This window comes from Coregonus lavaretus (genome assembly GCF_964263955.1).
Source record: "Coregonus lavaretus genome assembly, chromosome: 12".
In the NCBI taxonomy this organism is placed as follows: domain Eukaryota; kingdom Metazoa; phylum Chordata; class Actinopteri; order Salmoniformes; family Salmonidae; genus Coregonus; species Coregonus lavaretus.
Genome location: NC_139999.1, coordinates 26,194,516 through 26,220,960, shown reverse-complemented (window position 1 = coordinate 26,220,960; position 26,445 = coordinate 26,194,516). Strand labels below are relative to the sequence as shown.

At 43.1% G+C, this 26,445-nt stretch overlaps 1 protein-coding gene across 4 annotated transcripts in view; it reads right to left on the bottom strand.

Annotated features, from left to right (window-relative positions):
- The window catches only part of LOC311138493 (ephrin type-B receptor 2-like), a 144,257-nt gene that overhangs the window by 65,217 nt on the left and 52,595 nt on the right, over nt 1-26,445 (bottom strand). For all 4 annotated transcript variants that reach the window (XM_084173194.1, XM_084173196.1, XM_084173197.1 and 1 more), the window contains exons 2-3: nt 24,183-24,262; nt 14,778-15,462 (exon numbers count right to left, since the gene is read on the bottom strand). In XM_084173194.1, the coding sequence (XP_084029320.1) occupies nt 14,778-15,462; nt 24,183-24,262 (765 nt within the window). The remainder of the gene's footprint in view (nt 1-14,777; nt 15,463-24,182; nt 24,263-26,445) is intronic.

Genomic DNA, 26,445 nt, shown 5'->3' with positions numbered 1-26,445 from the left:
GAATGAACTCGCACAGAGGCACTGCGGAGAGGAGACATGCAATCACTGTGTTATCAAAAGACCATGATGTATTCATTAGAAGAATTAACTGTGCATAAACAGCCATTACTACACACACACAAGGTATGTCCGCCGCTTTTAGGGACACTACTCAGTCTCTGTCCTCCTCCCCAAGTCAGAGAACTGAGTTTGCCCAAAGACTCCTGGTCTGGACCTATGCAATCTGATTGTGAAATAGGTTGTTATGTGAATAACATGTGGTTAACGCACTGCGTCCCCAAATAAATAGGTGACATGGTATATTGGTAACAAGGTCACGAGGAGGTGTTGTCCAGGCTGTATGGTGAGCAAGTGACATCATCCCAGTCCTGCGAACGAGGGCGCTTATTTTAGATGAAGATGACTTCCAAATGTGTTCTCAAGTGAGAGCTTCTTTCCATGGAGAGTGAGATATCCCCTGCTGCATTTGAGAATGTCACACTTTAACCAGTGTCAAGGTCACATGAGTGCCCCCTGAGGCAACACACACGACATGATATTCATTGTGATCACATAATTATTCATAGAATTTAGGGCATATATATTTCAATGAACTGAATTATATGTTTAAGCTCTAGTACGGAGATTGAGCGAGTGAGACAACTTTTCAACGTATTGTCTTGTCTTAGCAGTGTGTGAAGTATCTAATCTAAAGGTACGAGCCCAGACTTTGTGTTCACAGTCTGAGTGTCCCTGCTGTGCGCTGTGATCAGAGCTGTGGCTGGTCAATAATGTTAATGTGTTTAGTCCTGACTGAGTTCAGCAAACATATTCATCAATGCCCACCATTAGCACTGAAAAAAAAAAACAGTGTGTGGTGTGTGTGTGTGTGTGGTGTGTATGTGTGTGAGCGTGGTATGTGTGAGCGTGTATTCATGTGTGTGTGTGCGTGCATGTGTAGCCCATGCTATTTTAGACATTCCCTAACATTTTCACAAAACAAGACAGTCCCTAACTTCTTTACACTAATTCTATGGGTTGGGAGTTTGTTGGCGACCCCTAGAGTCTGAACCTCTTTTGCTGTGGCTCTGATCTCGCTCTTTTCCCTCTTGCCTTTGGAGAGAGTGCCCACAAACTGTGTGAACTGTGAAGCAGAAAGAAACCTAGAAGAAACCTAGGAATATTGAATGTTGATAACTTAAATAACTTACTGGAAACAAAGTTGTGGAGTATATATTTACTACTACAGAAAAATTGATCGCTTAGATAATCAGAGTGAGCTTAACCAGAGGGGAATTGGGACATATTTTCCTTTGATGTTTATGAAAAGAGAATCCTGATGAGTTAGCTTTATGCTAGCTACATTTTATGCCTGTTTTGATGAATAACTAAAGTGTACATGATAAACCAGTCAGGATATTGACATAAGCATTTATGCTTTTGAGAGTGACGATCATTTTGATTTTAGAACATTTTGCATTTTGCATTTGCTATCACTACATGTGCGTTTCTTTGTAAGAGAGTGATTGAAGAGTAATGGCGCTCAGCTGTAGTTGCCTTGTCGCAGTGGAGAAGAACGTGGGTTTTGCAAACCCAATCTGTACATTATTTTGAGACCTCTACATGTAAAAAAATATATTATTACAGAAGAGTTACTGAAACTTTGTTGTTAATAAAAGTAAGACACTGAATAATTGATTATTCTGTAAGTTCAGTGCAGACTGCTTTTTGTACCCTTTTGATTCGACGGCATCAGCGCCACCTGCTATCTTCTACAAACTACTTCGCCATCTACAGAGGCTCATCATCTACAGCTTCAACAATCATCATCGTCGTCTCATCTTTATAGAGGGACACTTGACTGGTACATTGTGGTAGGATCTGAACTGAGATAATTGCGTGCACTAACATTTAATTTTCATTGGGTAGCCAGTTTGTAATTTTTTTTATTACTGTGTTGGGCATTACTGTATTGTTGTGAATGAATGGTCATTGCGGTTATGATACTCTGTTGATGTGCATTGATCTTTGAACATAAAAAAAGAGAAAACAAACGACTTCAAACGCATATCACTGAGTCCTTGCAGTATTCTTCCTTTAGTAGATATTGAACATTTTTTTCATTGCCTTATTAGATGACATTGCTTTAGATACCAGTCTCCTTTCAAACATAAATAGACTGTTTTCACATCGTACATACTGTAGTAATTCTAAAGTACTGTACTTCCTACAGTGTGTTACACATGCATGAGTGTGTGTGTGATAAGTGAAAAAAGGGTTCCAAAAGGGTTCTTCGGCTGTCCCCATAGAACCCTTTTTGGTTCCAGGTAGAACCCTTTCTAGTTCCAGGTAGAACTCTTTTGGGTTCCATGTAGAACCCTCTGTGGAAAGGGTTTTACATGGAACCCAAAAGGGTTCTATCTGGAATCAAAAAGGGTTCTTCAAAGGGTTCTCCTATGGGGACAGCCGAAGAACCGTTTCAGGTTCTACAGAGCACCTTTTTTCAGTGTAGGACTGTCGCCATTACAGCCCAGAGTCAAGTTTCCAATAAGTTGAGATTGATCCACTTGACTTTTCATTATTGCACTGTGTCTGCATGCAGAGATATAGCAGTGATATACTATATTCAAAGAGAACACATAATGATGTCGCACCATGATACTGTAGATAAAACCATTTAAGGGATTACCAGTCCTATCCTCAGTTGACTTATAGGATAATACAACACCCTTGATTATCAACTGAGCATATCCCACTCTGTGTCGTTATCATACTGGTGATAACCTTAAACTGTGGGATACTGAACTAACTGGATCATAGCTCACTGTAAGAGGAGAGGAATTCAGTCCACTGCCAAGTGTGGCTTAAAGATACATCGATCATGGGCACTTCCTCTACAGACTCCTCCTCAGAGCTGACTAAGCTAAGCTAAGCCTAGCCTGCCGGTTTCACCAAACGCCTTAGCATCACAGTCATTTTCATACTTGGCTCGGAAAAGTAAAGAGGGAAGAAGAGAATCAAAACAACCTAATTAATAACCAGGACTAATGTTTTCCAGACTGTAGCTATTGTAAGCAGGGTTATTTCATGTTGAGAGAATGCCCATCTCCTGACAAGAAGGAGGGCAGTCGTGGTGCGTCGAGACGGTGCCACACAGTGTCTGCTGGCACCAGGAGGAAACAAAACAACCCCCCTAATCGCCAGTTAACACGCAAAGACCCTCCCCCATGCACGCTGCCCAGAAAACTCTGCAAGGATAGCAGCCTTGTAGTTGACCACAATGCACAACACTGCACCAATCTCGGCAGGAAGGCAACAGCTCCCAGGCAACGATATAGTAACTTGCCAATCCAGGCTTGATGGTAAACAGTGGATGGTGGTTCATGTCCAAATGTCGTGGCAGCGTGGGAGTGGGGGGAGCTCAGAGTGGTGTGTGATACAGTGTTTACCCAGCAGCCACTCTGGCTCACCTCTGAACCTCTGTCTTTCCTCAGGCTGAAGCCACCGCCCTGTGGCCTTCACACTTTACACGCCACGGTGTTACACCATACACATTAACGCGCAGCACGACACAATGGCTGGGCTGGCTGGGCAGCTCACACAGCACAGCATCTATTAATTAGACTCATTCTTCTAAGGCACTGTGTTCTTCTAGGATGTATTCCAAACTATCACCATTCTGCATCTGGGCTTTTATTCAGAGCTGTGTTGGTGCTTGGAATGCTTCCTTTCATAAGAGATAAGTCCTGGTTTGTATGGGGTATTGATTGGTATGCAATAAAGAGGTAAGCTACCACAAAGATGCATTGTCCTATTTTTTTGTTGAGATTATCAGTGCACTGAAAGGTGTATGTAAAGCATCAGATAGGGACAATGTGTAAACAGACAAAGGTATTCTGAATGTCCTGGAATATGGAGATTCTGTGTTAGCTGTAAGAGGAGAATACAGTCAAATGGACACCCAATATTTACAGTATTGACACACATACTGTAATTCACTATGAAGGATTTCCCTTCTCTTAAATTAAAGATGCACTATGCAGAAATTGCTCCGCCATTTCCTTATTGTTAAAATTGTAATAGTTCGCCTAATTTCAGTTTATGTGACAAAACAAGCAACTATAGTGTAGATAATCATTGTACCATCTAAATCTCATTGAAATATAGTTTCCATAACCAAAAATATTGTATTTTCAGCTGTTTGAAGCTGGCATGCAAAACTGGAAGAAAAATATGCAAAAAATGAAACTTGACTTGCGTTCAAAGACAATGACAGATCTATAAATCACATTTATATGTGAATTTGGTCGGGTCGCCTAAAAAGTTACATTTTGTAGCTTTAATTAAAGCTGCTGTAGGCTAATGTGAAACTCAAAGGTTTATCTAACAAATAAAGGCACATTTTTGGCAATTATTTTATGGGCATTAAAACAAGCATTGCATGTAAACTCATGCTGCAAAACTCACACAAGGACAAATATCACACTATTCATGTCATTAGCGTATTTCTATCATATCTCCCACAATGTAGGTTGTATAAACAGAAAATCCCAAAAGGTAATTATGGTGCACAGACCGAAAAGGGAAGAAAAGTTTAACAAAGTAACCTGGTGAGAGATAATTCTCATTCATTTAAGCTAAAACATCCTAACTGACTAGATAAGGATTACTGAATTGTGCAATTCCTTCAACCTTCAAAGAAGGGGTGAAAATATTCCTGTATCCTTTAGATGAACCCATTTCTTCACCGGAGTCGTAAGACAAAAAATGTGTAGCAGCGTTCTACCTTCCAGTCAGCAGCTACGGGTTTGCACAGGGGAATGGAACGGCTCATTACATTGGGTAATTTATTTGCTTAGTCGATGCCCGAGGGCACCTAAAAAAAGTTTTACATGTTGAATATTCTGTAACTAAAGCATTTACACAGCTGGGTTGTCCCCCAGAGCTGCTGCTGTAGGATTCCCTCAGCGGGAGCCTGAGCGCTTAACCAGGCTACTTTCCCAACCGGAGCACAGCAACATGTAGACTACCAAAGTTCAGACGAACACCCATTGCTCTTTACACAAAGATAGAGTAAACTCTAGACTCTCTGTGCCATGCAGAAGGCACAGCTAACTCTGCCTGTACAATACAGCAGGCCTATGTGCTTGAGAGTGTCAAAGTGAAGGCAACTCTAACTGCCATGGTCAAGTGGAGTAAGCTGAGGCTGAGAGAGACTTTAATACAGCCTGTTGATCAAAGAGTAATCTGACAAAGCAAACAGAGAGTAATCCTCCTGAGGTGTGTTTCTGGGAGATAGGAGAGAGCTTAACTTTTAGATGAGTGTATTCAATTTCAAACTCAAACACTGCCGGATAGTCTCATGGGAGTGATGACAAAAACGTTGTTATGTCAGTCCAACTTTTGAGTTTACACTAGCAGATGAAATTCTATACATCTCGGAATCTAATTCCCAAGAAAAATAAAGCCCTATATAAACGGCTTGATTTTTCAGAGGGTTCTTCAAACACAGGGATAAGCCAAATCTGTCTTTAGATAAAAGAGGTGGAGGCCATAATCACCCCAGAGAGATTCAGTGGGGTTATGGAGAGATGATGCCCTTGAAACCAAGGATACTACTCTCTGTCTGTTGTTGTTTTCCTGCTGGGCTGTAGCAGTGAAATTAAATGTTACTCCATCTCTGTTCTCAGCCGACACCATTACCAAATATAGGTTCAGCATTGTTTGGCTGTATACATTAAACAGAATACACCTCTTATGAAAGGATGCCTAAAAATGTCAGTAGAACACTTACTCTATAGTGGAGAGGAGTAGCGTTTGCTCTCTGTAAGATGTCTTCATTTTAGCCTGCTCTTCAAGAAGAAAGTGCTCACATGCTCTGGTTATTAGTGATGTCACAGAACAGTGAGGCATCCAGCACTGATAACCCAGCCAGGAGGTGTGAACCATCCGTAGCTTTTCATGTATCCACTCTCTCCCATCACTCACTCCTGTGTTTAATCTTTAAACACCTATTGAACTTTAAAAGAGGGGAGATCTTTGTTGGAGGGCTGACCTTCTAATTTTAAAATCCATTACAGTTTGAAAAGTGTCTCAACCACCAAGGAAGATATCCCTCTTCTCTGCTCTACAATACTGTACTTTATAGCAGGGTTTTCCAAACTCGCTCATAGGGCCCCCTGGGTGCACGTTTAGGTTTTTGCCCTAGCATTAAACAGCTGATTCAAATAACCAACTCATCATCAACCTTTGATTATTTGAATCCGTTTTATAGTGCTAAAAAAACTAAATGTGCACCCAGGAGGGGCCGCAGGACTGAGTTTGGGAAACCCTGCTCTATAGTGTATTATGCCTGGGCCATGGCCCACTATCCCCTCTATTACATACAGATGTAAGATCTTAATTTGAGCCAGTTTGCTACAGCAGAATCCTGCAGCAACAGGAAATGTGAATTATTATGTGGATTATAATTCATGGAGATTTTTGTAGGGGTTGATACATTTTACATAAGGGAAAATCAAGTGGACTACAAATACACTACAAGTTTTACATTTCCTGCATTGCCGGAAAGTTCTCCTGCAACAGGGTGATCAAATTAAGATCCTATATCTGTAAGTCACTTCGCTCTGTCTTCCAAACGCAACCTCTAAATTAGTATTGTAATCTGTTTAAGAATCATATCCCTTTGTCTTTACCAATCTTTGTTAGGCAGCACTTTAAGCCTCTCGTGTCCAGGCCCATGCATGCCTCTACATTTAACGCCTTTATGTTTAGTGTAACGTCATCCCATGAAAGATGTTCCATGAGATTGGATGACAGCACGGGGTGAAACACGATCTGGGGTTTACCCTTCAGTAAGCGACTGGGGGTCAATTGTGTGAGAACAACTGGGCTCATCTCTGGGACACTATGGCCACATAACACACATGGTACATTCATTAGCCCTGTGTCAGGAATGGAGAGCAGCTCTATGCCAGGAATGGAGAGCAGCTCTATGTCAGGAATGGAGAGCAGCCCTATGTCAGGATTGGAGAGCAGCTCTATGTCAGGATTGGAGAGCAGCTCTATGCCAGGAATGGAGAGCAGCTCTATGTCAGGAATGGAGAGCAGCTTTCTCCGTGCACAGACCAACTGTATACAAAGCATTCTGCATGAGTTACTGTATACTGTAAGTCTACAGTATAGTCTGTTAAAACAAGGTCGCTTCAACTGTAGCTCTTATTTTGATGTTTTGTCAGTCAGACACACAATCCATCCACTTCCTGGTTGTTTGCTGATGGAATTTAGTGAAGGCTCTAACAGGACATGAATGAAGACTTCTGAAGGAGCACATGGGGCTTGTATGGAGAAGGCTCCGTCCTGTCTCAGTAGCAAAATGGCTTGTCCAGAGGGAAGGCTGTCTGAACCAGGGGTTCAGACCACCTTCTCCTATACCTCTCTCACACCAGACCATCAGACCACTGTCTGAAGCATGGGGGACCCAGGGCCAGGAGGGGCCACAGTGTCGAGGTGTTCAGAAGCAGAGCCAGGCACTGGGTAACCCTACTGCAGCGTCAAGATAAAAGGAGCGTGGCATTCCAGAGATGGCGTGGGATAACAACGACAGACAAGGGATTGGAACCACCGCATGAGGAGCCATATCGGGTAGGACCCAACACGCACATGGCCATATGGAACAGGTTTACATGGTGAATAGGCCGTGATCTCTGAGCTGGATGCGCTTCAGAGACATCTCACCTCGAGTTAACACATTCCTATGTGATGGATGTGTTGGGAGAAAAGGGATGATATGTTCTGTGTTTGTGTGGGTGTGTGTGTGTGTGGAGAGGGGAGTAAATGATTACTGCTCTGTGTAGTCTGCTGTTTAGATGTGTGCTGCGCTCAAAGAGATGGAGACAAAGACAAAGAAAATACCTGGTCAGGCTGAAATCCCATCACAGCTGAGAACAAGGAATAAAGGAGTGTGACTGCTCCCCAGAGTCTCTGTGGTTGGCTAAGACATGTCCCACAGCTCCAATGTTCCCCTTCTGCTGCTACACTATCTACCTCAGGTTCACAGACCACACCATCGACCTACAGTATAACAGCCCCTCAAATCATGAGACAAATCTTCAATTGAAGCATCATTTTAAAACATCAACTAGTATTTTGTATGGTACTTGTCAGTCAAATATTGTGATGAATTACATACTGAGTGGACGTAAATGTGGATTCCTTACGTGCATACTAAAAGGATTTAATCTGCAACAGTATAATCCCTTTCTATTACATGTATGGGATAAGCTTCAATGTAAAATTATTGTGTCTACAGTATGTAGTGATTTTAAAGGTTTTCTCGTCTAAGAATCCAGTGCAGCAAAAGCCTTGAGGGGGTGTGTTTGTTTTGCGTTTGCCTGGTTCTAGAGCGCAGGGGAGAGGTGTCTACGCGTACACATGGCTGTGTATTCCCCACACGTGCTGTTAGTCAATTAGAGCTATCATTAAGGGCATCCTGGGAAATAAAGGCAGGCGCAGCAGAGGTGTGTCTGTGCCATGCTGATTTCCACCCTTAAACCCTCTGTGGATGCAGAGCCGGGGATTCTGTCAGTGGGTTAGGGAGTCACTTCCTGGCTTAAAGCTTCCCTCCTCCTCTCCTTTTCTTTTTCCATGCAATCATGCTCTGCCATCCCAGGGCCCACCTTCCCACTCAATCCCCTCTGACTCCCTTTATCTACCATTACATTTGACTGAGGGTTTACTAAAGCTCTCCTCGTTAATCTTCTTGTCTTGGATGTGGAACAGCAGAGCTAGCACCAGGCAGCTCAGCCCATACTACTGACAGTACAGAGACCTCACCACATCCAAGAGGAGATTTGAAACACCTTCCTGTTTCTCCACACCCTGACCTTGAATACTCATCATCTGACCTGGAATCTGTTGTCAGATTTATATCTTTAGGGGTTGGCAGAGCGAAAGCAACCAAGCCCACCATAAACTGGTTTGAGGACCATGCAGAATGTTTTCTATGAGGGGAAATTGTCCATTTTAAAACTGATTCTTGATACTGACTCTTTCTGATGGTGCATTAGTGAATGTTTTGAATCTGTGAGCTGTGCTGAACGTAGCATGTCCATCCCATTCCCCCATGGCCTCTCTCAGGTAACAGTCTGTGAGCTGACATACTGTCTCATGTTTCACACTGGGCTTTTTTTCTGCATGTCATTGGGAGAGACCATGTAGTCTCATGTTCCTCACATTCTACACCCTCAACTGTCATGAATGTCAAGCAGAACTATTTGTTGTGATGTGTTGAATGCATCCTTTTATATCTGTGCAGCGGGACATGCCTATGTAAACTACAGTGGTGATTTTACAGCATTCCCCTTCCTCAAACGGCACTAGTTAAATAACTACTGGGTTATTTAGTGCTGTTAGAAACAATGTTACTGTAAATGTGACTTTTGCGTCTCTAACTGAACCTTCATTACTCCATAATATGAGACACACTCTCACAGTCAAGACCATTAAAGCCACAATAGCATGGGGTTAGATGATCAGATTACAATAAAAAATACACATGGGCATTGTTAGAAAGTTTGCATTTCCACCCCTGAACATGGCTCTCATTGTATCCTTCTAGAGAGAGAGCAAGTATTTTTATTTTAACTGAATGGCAAGGATGAACAGGACCCCATGTGTGTGTCTCTGTGGTGCACCATCTCCTTGGGCTCAGAGGGAAATCAGAGCTCTCCTTTTAGGGCCCATTCTGTTCAGAGACCCTGGTGCGGTTCATTTGCTACTGTCACTTCTATGAGAAGTAACTTAATCTGGTTAGAAAGACGATCACAGAAGCAAGCCATGCAATTTAAGTAACAGCGCTGTCTATTGTCAATATTTGGATCAATTTCATTTCAAAGTGTGATTATTTGTGGAGGACCCTGCCAAGGATTTAATTGATACATGTGTAATGACATGTTTTGTTGCTGAGGTATTGGAACAAAGCGTCACATTATTAATATTGGAGCAAGACGTCTCTTTCATCTTGGCTGTTATATTATTTTCTGTCTACGGTTCCAGAATCCTCTTTGAAAGAGGATACTGAAGACTCACTAAGAGGGCATCTTTTACTAATCAATTCATTATCCAAACATGAGCAGGGAAATGCACATTTTCATAAAATAAGTCATCACTGGCCACAGTCTCACACTGCAATATCAACTTTCAATGTGGAGAAAGACTACACACATAACGATTGATGGCAGGCCTCGATCAAAAATCTAATACACTGGGCCGACCGCGAGTAATAACCTTTTTCATCTTTAATGATTTGATTTTCTTATTTTGTAGCACACACATATCCCCTTGTTTGCACTGAGTCTCATGACTATTGTATGGGCCCTGCCAGCGTTTTGCTAAGATAATGCATCCTGCTCATAAAGCTTTAATAGTCCGCTGAGTGTGGCTATGTGATCAGTGAATACTTAGCGACACTGAGAAAAATGGAAAAATGTCTGCTTGTGCACACTGGGAAGCGATGTATGTGTGTGTGAGCTTTGGCCTCACACACACTCTCTCAGTATAGCAAAGGGGATGTTGAAGGTGAAAGACTGCAATGAATGAAGCTTTTCTTCAGAGCAAGGCACCTTGGATGGCTAGCCTCTGTGATTAACTCTGATTCTTCCCCTGTTGGAGAAATAGGAGGGTGATAAGGAACTGGATATACCCCAACATGTGCCGAAGGTGAAACACTTCCACCGCCCAGCCTTCTAGCAGTGAGTGATTGAAAAATGTCAATTTCCATTGAATGGCCATCAATTTAATTATATAATCCAGTTTCATACAAAAGCACAGTGATTGAGGATGCCCCTGGGACGTTCCAATCCGACTTCCATGTAGGTCAAAAAACAACCAGATTTATGTAATTATGCAGGGTTTCAAATTAGAGCAGCTATCCTCCGTGTGCCTCTTATTGGTGCGTATTCCTTAAGGAGGGCCTGTGCCTGTCCTCATTAGCAGTCATTGATCGGAGGTACTGTTTGTGAGGAGCAAGACGGGCTAGCGCCCATCGCCTTCCCTCCTCTCTGCAGAGCCTGAGCCAGAGCTGCTGGGGGCTGTGGGCTAATTACAGAGGCAGCAGTACACAGGCGGCTGGAACACAGGTGGGTGGTGTATTGTGCCTGCCGGCTGGCTGCATGGCTGTGTCAGCGTGGGCCCTGTCTGCAGGCTGCAAGCTGCAGGATGATACTCCCCTGTTCTGCTGTTAGCCATCAGGCTCTCTGAGCACATCCAGCCAATACCACCTGCTGCACAGCGGACGGGCGTAGCAGCACAGGTGAGGTTGAGCACAGTGATGTTGTGAAATGGTAAATCGATCTGGATCACGAGTGATTCCAGTCGAAGAGAATAAAGGTAGGAGGTAGGCGTTTGGAACAAATCCTCTCTTGTCCTTGTACATGAAAGACATACACTTTTGGTGTACACAGTGGGTGTGTGTGTGGTAGCTTACTGACTCAACACTGCATTGCACCTAAAGCAATAGATACTCCTATTCAGCTTTGATCTTATTTTGGTTGTTTGTGTTTTCTTTAGAAACAGTATCAATGCGCTTATAAAATCAAATCAACTTAAGCCTCCACTGTGAGAAACTGAAATATGAACCTCTTTAAAGCCTTTTCCACCAGAGTTGGAATATGGAATGAGAAGACCTATGACAAAATGTTTCAATGTAATATATTCACACATCCTACATGCATTAGCATTACAGCTTCCCTTTGGGTAAAGTCATGCATTTAATAGAATTCTCCCAGTCAGAGAAATGGTTTCTATTCTGTGTAGATTTGAATGGAAATGTAAGATTGCATTACACTGTGTAGAGCAGGGTTCCCCAGCTGGCGGATTTCATTAGGCACCACAAGTTATTTTATTTTACTTATTGTTGGACATAAAATACTGTAAAAACACCAGAAAATCTGCTCCAAATGATTTTAATTTTGGAAATCTGTTCCAAAATATTCCCACAGATAATAGAGATATGCAGTATGTGATTGTGTAAGCATGGTTTGAAATGATTATGTTTTAGTCAAATATTATATCTGTTTGGGATTCTTGCGGTCAATTTGCAGTCTATAAATTATTTATAATTATGTTCCGGCCCCCTGACCATCCGCTCAAGATAGAATTGGCCCGCGGCTGAATCTAGTTGATGATCCCTGGTGTAGAGTGTTGAAAGTAATATATTCTGAACGAAAAGTCTCTCCCAGTTATGACAGACCTATGTGACTGGAGTCCAAACACCTGTGATCTGACAGTCCCCTCCTTTAGAGTGCTTTAGAAATGAACTAGACATGTTCTATATCTGCCCACTTAAAAAGAAAAGCCATATTCTGCCATAGAGTATATACAGTGGCTTGCGAAAGTATTCACCCCCTTGGCATTTTTCCTATTTTGTTGCCTTACAACCTGGAATTAAAATTGATTTTTGGGGGGTTTGTATAATTTCATTTACACAACATGCCTACCACTTTGAAGATAAAAAATATGTTTTATTGTGAAACAAAAAAGAAATAAGACAAAAAAACAGAAAACTTGAGTGTGCATAACTATTCACCCCCCCAAAGTCAATACTTTGTAGAACCACCTTTTGCAGCAATTACAGCTGCAAGTCTCTTGGGGTATGTCTCTATAAGCTTGGCACATCTAGCCACTGGGATTTTTGCCCATTCTTCAAGGCAAAACTGCTCCAGCTCCTTCAAGTTGGATGGGTTCTGCTGGTCTACAGCAATCTTTAAGTCATACCACATATTCTCAATTGGATTGAGGTCTGGGCTTTGACTAGGCCATTCCAAGACATTTCAATGTTTCCCCTTAAACCACTCAAGTGTTGCTTTAGCAGTATGCTTAGGGTCATTGTCCTGCTGGAAGGTGAACCTCCATCCCAGTCTCAAATCTCTGGAAGACTGAAACAGGTTTCCCTCAAGAATTTCCCTGTATTTAGCGCCATCCATCATTCCTTCAATTGTGACCAGTTTCCCAGTCCCTGCCAATGAAAAACATTTACATTTACATTTTTAGTCATTTAGCAGACGCTCTTATCCAGAGCGACTTACAGTTAGTGAGTGCATATATCATTATTTAATTTTTTCATACTGGCCCCCCGTGGGAATCGAACCCACAACCCTGGCGTTGCAAACGCCATGCTGTACCAACTGAGCTACATCCCTGCCGGCCATTCCCTCCCCTACCCTGCACGACGCTGGGCCAATTGTGCGGCGCCCCATGGGTCTCCCGGTCGCAGCCAGCTACGACAGAGCCTGGATTCGAACCAGGATCTCTAGTGGCACAGCTAGCACTGCGATGCAGTGCCTTATACCACTGCGCCACTCGGGAGACGAGTGGCGCAAACCCAACATCCCCACAGCATGATGCTGCCACCACCATGCTTCACTGTGGGGATGATGTTCTCGGGGTGATGAGAGGTGTTGGGTTTGCACCAGACATAGCGTTTTCCTTGATGGCCAAAAATCTCAACTTTAGTCTCATCTGACCAGAGTACCTTCTTCCATATGTTTGGGGAGTCTCCCACATGCCTTTTGGCGAACACCAAACGTGTTTGCTTATTTTTTTCTTTAAGCAATGGCTTTTTTCTGGCCACTCTTCGGTAAAGCCCAGCTCTGTGGAGTGTACGGCTTAAAGTGGTCCTATGGAAAGATACTCCAATCTCCGCTGTGGAGCTTTGCAGCTCCTTCAGGGTTATCTTTGGTCTCTTTGTTGCCTCTCTGATTAATGCCCTCCTTGCCTGGTCCGTGTGTTTTGGTGGGCGGCCCTCTCTTGGCAGGTTTGTTGTGGTGCCATATTCTTTCAATTTTTTTATAATGGATTTAATGGTGCTCCGTGGGATGTTCAAAGTTACAGATATTTTTTTATAAGCCAACCCTGATCTGTACTTCTCCACAACTTTGTCCGTGACCTGTTTGGAGAGCTCCTTTGTCTTCATGGTGCCGCTTGCTTGGTGGTGCCCCTTGCTTAGTGGTGTTGCAGACTCTGGGGCCTTTCAGAACAGGTGTATATATACTGAGATCATGTGACAGATCATGTGACACTGAGATTGCACACAGGTGGACTTTATTTAACTAATTATGTGACTTCTGAAGGTAATTGGTTGCACCAGATCTTATTTAAGGGCTTCATAGCAAAGGGGGTGAATACATATGCACGCACCACTTTTCCGTTATTTATTTTGTATAATTTATTGAAACAAGTCATTAAAAACAACGTTATTTTTTTCATTTCACCTCACCAATTTGGACTATTTTGTGTATGTCCATTACATGAAATCCAAATAAAAATCAATTTAAATTACAGGTTGTAATGCAACAAAATAGGAAAAACGCCAAGGGGGATGAATACTTTTGCAAGGCACTGTAAGCCATAACCTGAAGCACATCTGTTACATATGTGAAGAAATATTCACCCGTTTGTTATTGGAAAAGCTGTGGAGTGATCATTCATATGAAAATGGGACCGTAGCGCCAACATGTACTATCCACTGTTATGTGTGATCATCCCATCCTCCTGTTTACTTATTCAATATACATGGCCATATTTTACAAGCTTAGACTTTCTGTTCATAGGGAATAACCTGATCCCTAGAGAAGCATGAAGTGCAGTATGAAGACAGGTACTGTATTAAGTACCGTATGTATTCTCTGCTGTCTGGATTACTCTGTTATGAATCTACAGCTGACTAGCTTTGTAAGGTTAGCATGTCCATTTAGTCTGGCTAACAGTGTTGAAGAGAGAGGGATGAGGGTGGCCCTTACCTCTACACACAGTCCCGTTCTCTACAGCCTCGTGGCCAGCCTTGCACATGCAGCGCCCAATGGGCACCATCCATTCGCCATCCCCGTTGCAGTAGAGCTTGATGGGCACGTCCACCTCCTCCCCGTTGGGAATACACACGCCACGTGATGCCACTAGAGAGGTGCTCTCCGCCCCTGACAGGGTCTCCTGGAACACGGCCCCGTTCTGGATGACGCGGGCACACTTCCGGTAGAAGACACGTACGGCGATGAGCGACATGCAGCCGCCGTAGTCCTGGAAGGCCAGGTAAAAGCCATGTTTGGACACGGGGCCAAAGCTCCGCACCTCTGTGTTGATCTTCATCACCCGGCCACCAAGGTCCACCTGGGAGAAGCTCTCGTCGGCTGCGATGGTGTCCACCTTGATCCAGGGGTTCTCCATCCAGGCCGGGGACACCTTGTTGGCAGTGTCCGAGTCCGACTCATAGTAGTACAGGTTAAAAGTCTCTTTACAGGAGCCGGGCACATTGGGGATGGAGCTGCAGTCTCGCACGGAGAACTTCATCTCCACGTGGATGCGCTGTGCACCCCGGCGCCGGATGTACTTGGTGCGGACCCAGTTGTTCTGGTTGTTGTCGAACACGTTGCACACCTGATAGGTGCGGATGGTGTTCATGTTCTCGTCGTATCCACTCACCTCCTCCCACTGTGGAAGAAGGACACAGATGTAAAGGGTTATTCAAATGTAGACACAACATACACTTTGATAATATGTCCCTGTGGTGACCACATGCTGACCGAATATTTTGAATGGTAGGTTTAGTAACACATCAATACCTCTAATTCTTTACCTCTACCTCACACACATAACCCAATGGCAATTGTGTACCCAGCATCATGGCTACACTACAATCTAACCATAGATAAAGACAGGGCCATTCCCAGCAGCAGTGCTCCCAGTCAGGGCTGAGATTACAGGGCAGGAGATGGGGAGGGTATATTATGGGCAGGGTATAATCTGCTCCCTGGCATTGTATTGCTGGCACAGAGGTAGGCCCGCAGTGAGGGGTTGTCATATGTCAGTGCCCGCTGGAGATCCCACTTGGCTCCCTGCATGAACCTGGCCTGTTTGTTTCTCTCTGTACTCTGCTCTGGGACAGGACCATGCATTATTTAGCCAGTAGAAGAGAACAGGTGTTAAACTCTGCTCATTACACAGCCAGCAAGGCATTATAGTGCAACCTCCTCTCTGGCTCCTCTATGTCCTCTGGCCAAAGAGAAAAAAGGAAACTATTTGCATAACATCACTGTCGGAAGAAGCTCTTCAAGGGTAACAAATACAGGAAAAACAATCCCCCGGTCTAAATACTGAGAAAAAAATCATTCTCTCCAATGCATGGGTGATGCACCCAATTTTCATTTTTTTGAATTACAATGTGATATTGAATACTACAAAAGGCAAATCTCCAAATTAGTCCAGCACCAACATATCAGTTACTGTACAGATCAGTCATTGTAACGAAACACACGCATGACATGAATTTAACCCTAATCTGAGTCACACTCCAATAAAACATAGAACTGGGGTAATCACATTACACAGGTAATTATCTGCAAATGGAGAGCAGATTTGAGTTCGTGTGCTAGGGACACTTTTCATTTCAACACAAACACACACACATCAACACAGGCACACACACACACACACAGACAAACACACAGCAGATATAGTGGTGCGTTCATATGCAACCTCTGCTGTTACTCCAAAGGACTCCAACAACTCTGACCTTGACCTGACAAGTTCATCTGAAGAGAAAGCTTTTCTTAACACCATAGCCGCTTCACACTATTCAGCCGCACCCCGTGCTGCCTTTACCCCACCCTCTCACCCCTCTTCACTCTTCACTTCACAGCTGACATCATTTCCTAAATTAATGCCCACTTAACAAGGATTCTGACAGTTTTGCCGGGTAAGGAGGTGCGAGTCAGCCCTCATGTTTAAGACCCACGTTCTATCAAACACTCGCAGACTAATTAGAGCTTTTCTGCTTTATTCCCATTTCCCCATTATTCTCTCCTGACAGACAGACATCATGCCAAATATGTACAGTTAATTAATAACAGTTGTTAGATGTAAAAACTTTAGTAACTGGAGGGATTTGAAGGAGAAAGGTATGAAGAAAAAAAACTTGTAAGACTGGCACTAACTCAAAACTATTAGGATTGTGTTTGTAGACAAGGATTAAAGAAACCTTGGATATGATTCAACCAGATGGTAGCTATATGTCTTCATTTTGATGACACACATCTACAAATCTTTTATAATTACAAGAATGTATCAGATATGGTCCATTAATGTGCAATAAAATATACACATTAACACTGTAAGTGTATGAATGTTAACGTTGACCCAAATGTGGGGCCTTGATTTATGGTTGAGAGACATTCTGGGAGGGGAAATGTGTTGGTCGTCCCATCTATTCCCCATCCAAATGGACACAGTCATCCGGGGTCATGGGCAGCCATTGACCTTTCCACCTCCCTTCACAGAACGGGAAAGGACAGAGTGTGACGTTCTCCTGTTCTGAGCCCCAAGCATTGCTCCATCAAACTTAAACAATGTGAACTGGGGTTGGGGGTGGGGCAGTAGCCACTAATGAGAGATAGTGACTAGGGGAAGGGGGAATAGGGCCAGGCTAAAAAGACCCCAAACAAATGTGTTTTGATGGAGGGCCCCTTTTAGTCCTGTCACGGCTTTGCTGCCCTGCTTTCATCAGAGCCAGTGGAGGGAAGCAAATGGGGCATAATAAGAGGCCAGCGATCAAGCGCTGAGTGTGAAATAAGAAGAAACGTCTTCATTTTCACAGCTTTTCCTCCCGGTACTATAGTGGGAGTGAGGCTGCAGGTCGGTCATGTGTTAGGTAAGGTGTTGGAGTTGATTGTGGTGGGGGGGTGGAGGAGTTCATAGTGGGGTTGGTTAAGAAGGATGAAGGGCACTGTGAGGAGGCTGGGAATTGTAACACTAACTCTCTCTCCTTTGAGATTGTTTTTTACCACTCAGGGACACACAGACTTGTTTATCTGAGTCCAGATCTATTGAGGGGACCATCACGGACACCATGTAGAGTATCTTGACTGGATGTACTGTAGGCTACGTCGCAGGATGTATGCTATAAAGCAGGAGATTATAAGTTAATTCACAGTTACAACATCTGTCCTACGTGAACGAACCTACAGGTAACTGCCAGAATAAAGGAAACACCAACAAAAAGTGTCTTAGTAGGGTGTTGGGCCACCACGAGAAGCCAGAACAGATTAAATGTGCCTTGGCATATATTCTACAAGTGTATGGAACTCTTGGAGGGATGCGACGCCATTCTTCCATAATTTGGTGTTTTGTTAATGGTGGTGGAAAACGCTGTCTCAGGCACCGCTCCAGAATCTCCCATAAGTGTTCAATAGGGTTGAGATCTGGTGACTGAGACACACACACACACAAACACAAACACTTTAAACCCCCATGCTCCTTTGAGACCCCTCTTTCAAAGTCACTGAGATCTCTTCTTCTAGTCATGGTAGCCAAACTAATGGAAAACTGGGCATTTTATACATGACCCTAAGCATGATGGAATGTTCATTGCTTAATTAACTCAGGAACCACACCTGTGTGGAAGTACCTGCTTCAATATACTTTGTATCCCTCATTTACTCAATTGTTTCCATTATTTTGGCAGTTACCTGTATTTGTCAATGTGAAACATACAGAATCAAGGGATTATTTAATAGCAATGCATGAGCTTCCTTCTGCTGAAACACGACATTCATTTATGGACATAAAGAGCTCACAGACTGAACAAGTGAGAACTTGCAATCAACAACACGCCAGAGGAGCTGCTCTCTTCAAGGTCCTGTGTTCTGGGGTCACACACTCACATAAAGGAGCTCCTTCTAATGGGGTGTCATCGGCCCTTAGTGCTCAGAGGTTGGCACCCAAACATAAAGAGGACCATCATAAGTGGGGCGCCAAAGTGTCTGGGGTCGCATCTATGGCCTTGAGGGTCGTACCCAAATATAAAGACAGTCATTACGGCGCTAGTAGTGCAGAGCACTCTGCATTCTGCTGCACCGCTCTACTGAGTGTGAACGGGATGTACGGTGGGTTAGGCAATTGTCTGCCATCTTTTAATTACAGCTAAATAATGAGTTTAAACGCCACTTATCCTCTTGACTCACATTCCTATCCCATGTGTATTATGCTGCATGGTGACACTTCCAGTTGAGAGCCACAGCTAACATTTGTTGATGTATGACCTGTCTCATTAAAGATAAATAACATTACAATTAAATCTTCTGAATGTGCACTGTATAGCTATGAAGTTCTCCTGAATATGGAGTTTGGAAAAGTACACTATGTGTGAACTGCCACCCGCCAACCGCTTACTGTAGCTGTATGAAGTGATAGAGCATGCTGGAATGAGGTTCGGGATCGATAACTCCCAGGGCTGCCAGCCACTCCAGGAGGGATTTAAAGTTCAGCTGACCTGTAGTCTCCCTGACAATGTGTCTCTGCTTTATCTGTAAAGTAAAGCAGAACACACTGTCAGGGATGAGTTATAGAGGAGCGACATGCAGCCGCCGAAAGGCAGCTTTTTGTTACATTTAATGATCCGAAATAAAGTAGAAGTCTATCTGGTCTCAAGGATAGAATTTTGTGTCTAACTGAACCTCCTTCCTGGGGTGGAGTGGGCTGGCAGGGTGAGCTGTAGTTTTCTCCTGAGACAGTTTAAATAATTCAAAGGCCACAGTGGCATGTATGACACAACATGAAATGTGTACTTCAGTTCTCACGTCTTATCATTACAGTGTGAGGATCGACCCGGGATGGCTGGAGAATCAGAGAACAGCTACACACATACAAAACATTCCAGCACTCCGTCACTGACAACAAGTAAATAAATAATTCACATGAAGGAGAAAGAAGCCAATGGAAATCTCCTGGGGCCGAGTTGTCCAATTTGCAGTTGTGGGAAATCTGTTAGAGTAAGAGTGGTGTGCCCTAAGGGGACAGGGCAGGACAAATGACACCCAGTCTCTGCATTGAGTTACAAAGAGGGGAACAAAACGAGCCAAGTACTGCAGGAGTCCCATCCACATGGAGGGCACAGAGAGAGACACACGGGGAGACATAAGTAGAACGGTCTGGTGCAGTCAACTTCAATTACCATTGTCCACTTGTAATGTACAACATGTGAAGTTAGACAAACAAGCTTCCTATTGCCTCTTTAATCCCCTTCCACCAATCTACATGAGGATTGTATTTAAATTTTTACTTTGGAGTAAATCAAAGACATGACAATAGAATACATGCCCGAGATTGACATTTCAGTGCTCATATAAAATCATAACACAAAGATGTTTTCCCCCATGATGAAGAGGTCTTAAAAAGGCAACATATAGTTTTACAGACCAACTTTAATTGACAATTATACTAAATTAGGGGTCACTCTATTCTAATGAGTTCCATACACTTAAATATGCTTTCACAAATTACCTTTTATGTAAGGAAATGGCTATATGCAAAGTCATAACCAGGCTCTGTCATAACCAGGCTTTTTTTTATGCTGAATGAACTCTTTAAATGACAAAACTTGCATTTTAATGCATTTATGATTGACTCAGACACGTATTTGGGTCAAAGTCTCATGGTGAAATGTATTTTAAGTTACACTACAAAAGGTTTTGCTAAGTTGTTGTGGCACTGTAATTATGTGATGTTTGGTATTCAAGACTTGATATTAGTAGCCTAAATGCCTTCCCTGAGAACTTACATAACTTTAGTGGATGACACTCTAATTTGTTGTGAATTGACATGCATGGAATATTGCATCTTATATAAGACTTCCATATTCCATATTCCAGTCATTGAGTTCATTATGGCCCGACTATAGAGAACGTACAGATCTATAGATCCCTCAAATGTCTCTTAGAGGTAGATCTACCATACATATTAATGCCTTATTAATCTGATTCTGAATCCACTCACAAATTGACATAAAATATATGTTTATCATTGCTAAAGCAGAATATTAAATCAAAGTATTACACCTATGGCTAGAATGTGCTGTGGCCAACATACCTTTACCTCTACTATCCAGTTCTGTGTCATGGAGTCACACAGAACATTTATTTACAGGGGGTGAGCCCACAGGCCACATCATTAGGCCTTAATATATGAAGACCTCAACATCCTCTCCACAGAATGGGTGTTTTTAGTGCAATGACTACATTAATGTGTAACTGCCTGCGAGGTCCGGAGGGCCGCACTGAAAATAGTTTATATTTCCTTGCCGTCAAAATTTGCATAAACATTTAACTCTATCGTTGAATTTTCGATGCTCCCTGACTGTCTCGTGATCATTAGCGAGCTGGACAGTCAAGAAACTGTATGAATATAGGTCCATTATAATTTCTACACAGTATCGATTTGGTTTTAGTCATTTTAAAGTCTACTCAAACCACAAGCGGGCCAGATTTGACCCCCTCGCGGGTCGGGGCCGTATGTTTGACACCCCTGGGCTAGAGGCTAGAGGTGATATTCCACAGCAGCTGTGTGAACGTCAGAATGCCTGGTGTTCACACTTCTCTCAACTCCCACTTAGGGGAAACACTGACCACTTAACCTCTCCGCTGCTCTGCTTTGTATCAAACACTGCCTTGCCCTGTGCACAACAGACCTTCCCTATTCTGCCTGAGGCAAGTATGGTGTTATAGTTTACTAAATATTACATGGAATCTTAATAATACCATATTTCAGTTCTTGGAGCCTGACTGGAGGCAGTTTCAGATGCTGCTTCAGTTTAACTGTTATTTTAGGTAATGCAGGGCTGCAGCCGCCCCTATAATAAGAAGTAAACTGACTGTGGAGCAGATGGGGACACACCTGGAGAGCACTCATAAAAGTTGGTTTGTTCATGTTTCACTGGAATGTTAGGTTATTTAATGTTACCAACACCTGGAAAGTGAAGAACTATGTATTTGAAATAAATGTGAAGACATTTATTTAATTCAATGTCCATTAATTAAATCTTGGGAGAAAAATGTAAACCATCTAAGTGACATGTACCAGCGATTTTGTATCCCTATTGTACAGTTGACTCTGTAACACATTATGATATATTTCATGAAGCACTACAGAGTAGTGAAAGGCCAAGTGCTGGTGTGGTGCTGTGCTGAATGTTACTGATCCGTCAGTTAAGCCTGTGAAGCAATGCATGTGTAAGACAATAGCTACTGTAAAGCATCTATGGCTGGTATATTGAGCGAGTCCAGTTACCACACCTGTTCCTGTTGTGCTGGTCCACTGGGGACAGCAATGGCCACATGAGATTTCACAATGGATTGTGTCCACATCCAGTTCCATAATTTCCCCATAAAATCCCAACACCTGCATCTGATAGGCCTTGTACCTGACCAATCAGGGCCTGAGAGGTACTTTAGCTCTCCAATCATAGTGAAATAAATAAGAGTCTTCAACACATGGCATAATGTTTCGTCTGAGGTAAAAAGCTTTTCATTATCTCCCTGTAGAAGTGTGCCCCTTATAAGGTCGTCTGAAGCTGTAAGAGTAGACACCTCTATACTTAGTGTCTAGCATAAAGGGACATAAAGCACTCAAAGCTGACTGGGGAATGTCTTTGATGTGACAATTGAGACCCTAAAGCGTTGATGCTGATTAATACATCTAAACAGGGCAGATTTTTCATCACTGGCCTTTTGAAATGTTTGATTTTCAAGTCTGAAGTTCTGACATATTCATATAGATAATTAAATAGACTTTTCTGATTGTTTTGCTAAACCTTACATTTTGTAAAAATGAAAGGAAGACGTGACGCAAACTGCCTGTAAGATTCCCAACCTCGTTAAGGGGGAAATGGCGGCGCTGGTTCTGTTTAGATTGAATCCAGAGCTGGGGAGAGGAATACACCAGTCCTCTTTGTTCTCTCATATTGATTGTAAGAAATAGCAGGGAAGAGACAGCATACCCTCAGGTTGAGGGAGATGATGTTGAGCTCAATTATTGCAGAAAATCTTTGAAGTTGCACCAGTTGACTGTTGGAGCTCTTTTTTCGTCTTCCTCCTACTTTATTCGTACTTAAAGACACATGGCATGATAGAGTATAACTCAAACCAGCCTGGATACCAACCACAGAAGCATAAATAATTGAATAAAATAGGGAGTGGTTTTCTGAAATGCACCAGCAAATAAGTCTACAACATATTTCTATGTGTTTTGGACCCAGTCTGAGGAGTCTGGATCCTGTGGTGGCAGAAGAAGTGTAGGAGGCTGAGGTTCTGGTTTTGGCTGGCCCGGAGAGGGCTAGGCTTGTGTGTAGTTAGATGGAACCAATGCCTTGGCACACCATGTGGAAATAGTGTGCATCAAATACTGCTAGAGCCCATATAACACATAGCTTCATGCCTTGCATATGAACAGAAGTATTTAGCAATACATTTATGATTGTACAATTTGACATTCATAAGGCTAGATTGTGTGGTGCAGTGGGGGCAGTTCAGGTCAAAGTGGAGAAAGTGGAGACCATTAACTCAAGGTAAACCTAACCAAGCATGTAGCCAGTTAATATTAAAGACCACTGCAATACTACTGGTCTCAATTGACCTCTACAGAACTTCTTTCTTTTTAAAGCACCAGTAGACAAAGTCTAACACCAACTCAAAACCTCTGCCCTGCAAAGAGAGAGAGAGAGATACTTTTTCAAAAACCTTGAAGATGTTTTCTGAAAGAGCCCAAAAGCCCACTGTGTTAAATTTGGATTATAGTTTCTCTCATGATTTCTGCACAGCTTTACGATGTGTTCTTTCTTACAAAGACTTGGCTCACTGTGGAGAGAGCTTTCTTAGTCATTACTGGCCTTTGACCTTGAAGTGAGAAATGAAAACACTACCAGTACCACATCTGTCACAGCAGTCAGGGCAGATTTACTGATAGCTTGAGTTTGACACCCAACAGTAGGGAGAAATAATCCTTACCTTTGGGTGTTAAAGGTCCAATCCAGATGTTTTTATCTTAATATCAAAGCATTTCTGGGTAATAATGAAGTACCTTACTGTGATTGATTTCAATTAAAGTGGTCAAAGGGAAACAAAAAGCAATTTCTCAAGTATGAATTTAGCTAGGACTGTCTATGAGTGGTCTGAGTGGGAAAGGGAAACCTGAAAACTAGCTGTTATTGGCAGAGAGGTTTGGAACTCTTTCTTATTGGTCTATTAACTAATTTAACACCTGGTGATGTTAGTCCATCCCACCAAAACAGGCAGAAATTTCAGGCGGTCATTTCAAACAGCTCTTACACTAAAAGGGCATTATCATAATTTTTACAATTTCACAGTATTATTCAGTAAACTCACGCTGTTGTCACTGGACCCTGACACGGGATAGACTGTCCAACCCAGCTCAGCTGTCGCTGTGGTGGAGTCCATTAGTGTTTCTGTGGAGGAGAGAGAGAGGGCAGTCAGACAACTACCTTCAAACAAATAATATACAGTAGCAGCAGTGCACATTTACAGCAGGTGAGCATAGGCAGAGATGGGAGTCCATTGATGAGACAGTCATTCAAACCATGTAGTCCCCTGTAGCTCAGTTGGTAGAGCATGGCACTTGCAACGCCAGGGTTGTGGGTTCGTTTCCCATGGGGGGCCAGTATGAAAATGTATGCACTCACTAACTGTATGTTGCTCTGGATAAGAGCGTCTGCTAAATGACAAAAATGTAAATATGAATTAAATTCATAGCAATGAAATTATACTTAATTATACAAAAATACTCTTATTGTAGATAGTATATTTGCAGATATCTCCATTGTCCCCTCTCTCAAAGATGGCAATGCTACTGTTTGAGACCTGGGCATATTTGGCTACATGCTGTAGTAGTAAACAGAGGGGCATAGTGTGACCATCCACGTGGAAGAGAACAGATCACTGGGTTCACTGGAACCTGGTCGACTCTACCATAGCTTGGAACCTGGTCGACTCTACCATAGCTTGGAACCTGGTCGACTCTACCACAGCCACCAAGCTACTACTTGATAGGTCAACTTCCACTCAATAGGCACATGCTTCTTCAGTTCTACCCCCTGGCTTTGAGGGGCAAGCGCACTCTAAACGAGCTGGATTAGCTGGTGGAAAAAAACACCTCTGGTAATTAGGGTCAAAGAGATATGTCTCCTGTTTGTCATGAGGTCCTCTGTGGCCAACCAATGAAATTCCAGCAGCAGCAGGCCAGGCAGGCTGCCCTTCAGAGCCTTCTCTCTGAGGGACAGGGAGGAGGGCAGAAGGACGGTGCTGCAGGCCTAATTCATTTCCCTTGCTTATTAGCCCCGCAGCACCAGTGTTGAGCTGGAGCAGATGGAGACAACATTTATCAGGTGTTAGGCATCAGCTCCAGAAAGATGTATGTAACTCCAGCTACTAACCATAAGTCACTGTTGGTGATTGGTAGTCTAAAGTTATTCTTCAAAGATGTATTTGTTTTTCAGTAAAAGTATTTTATAAAATGCATTCTGCATGATGTCAGAGTTCCCTTTCGGAAATTGGATAAAAGGACTATTGGGCTAATGATCCGGGTGGTCTGATTGCACAGTGCAGTATGGCTAAACTCACACAATTATTTATTTTTTATTTAACCTTTATTTAACTAGGCAAGTCAGTTAAGAACAAATTCTTATTTACATTTATGACGGCCTACCCCGGACGACGCTGGGCCAATTGTGCGCCGCCCTATGGGACTCCCAATCACGGCCGGTTGTGATACAGCCTGGAATCGAACCAGGGGGTCTGTAGTGACGCCTCAAGCACTGAGATGCAGTGCCTTAGACCGCTGCACCACTCAGGAGCCCAAGAGAGAGAATAGCACCCAATATATTTTAGAATGTTCCAGTATTTCATAACACGTGGATTTCCTCTGATTTATATTCCAGAGGAAACCAAAGCTTTTAATTAACAGGCTCCACATGCCGCAAATTTATTTTTAGGAACTTGCCGAATCTCAGAGCCTCACCAATGTACACAAAGCATAATAGCACATTTCACATCCCATTCAGTTATCACAAAGCCCAAATCTATAATTAGGCAGAGGAGGCTGCGTTTGTGCTGCCATTGATAACCTTGCACGACTCCGGGTTGAGCAGTCTACATGGGTGTTAGGCAGTGAAATGGTAATGTTCCCCCGTAATGATAATGATAATTAGCTGAGGAGTAAAGTGAGAATGATGAACCCCCTTGGTGGCGGTTTAGGGAGTGTGGTGGTTTAGAGAACAGGGAGGGAAGGAGTGAATTCCCCTGATATGTGCACACAGACGGCCCTCTTCTCTTCCCTCCACTCCCTCAGTCAGGCTCACACACACCTTCTGCTTCTTTCCATCAGAGACCCACACACTGGACAAGAAGGACCATACCCAGAAAGACTGATCACATTTCTCCCTCCTGCTGACTAGACTTCATAGCAGGCAGCCACACCAATTCATTACCTACTGCAGTACTGAGTGTACCTCACTGAATCACCACCAGCACTGTTCACCCCCCTCATCAGTCCTCAGGCTCCCAGCAGGCAGCACAGTGGAAGGGCATGGCCACTCAGTCAGACACACTGTCCATTAATCAGGGAGAGGAGACA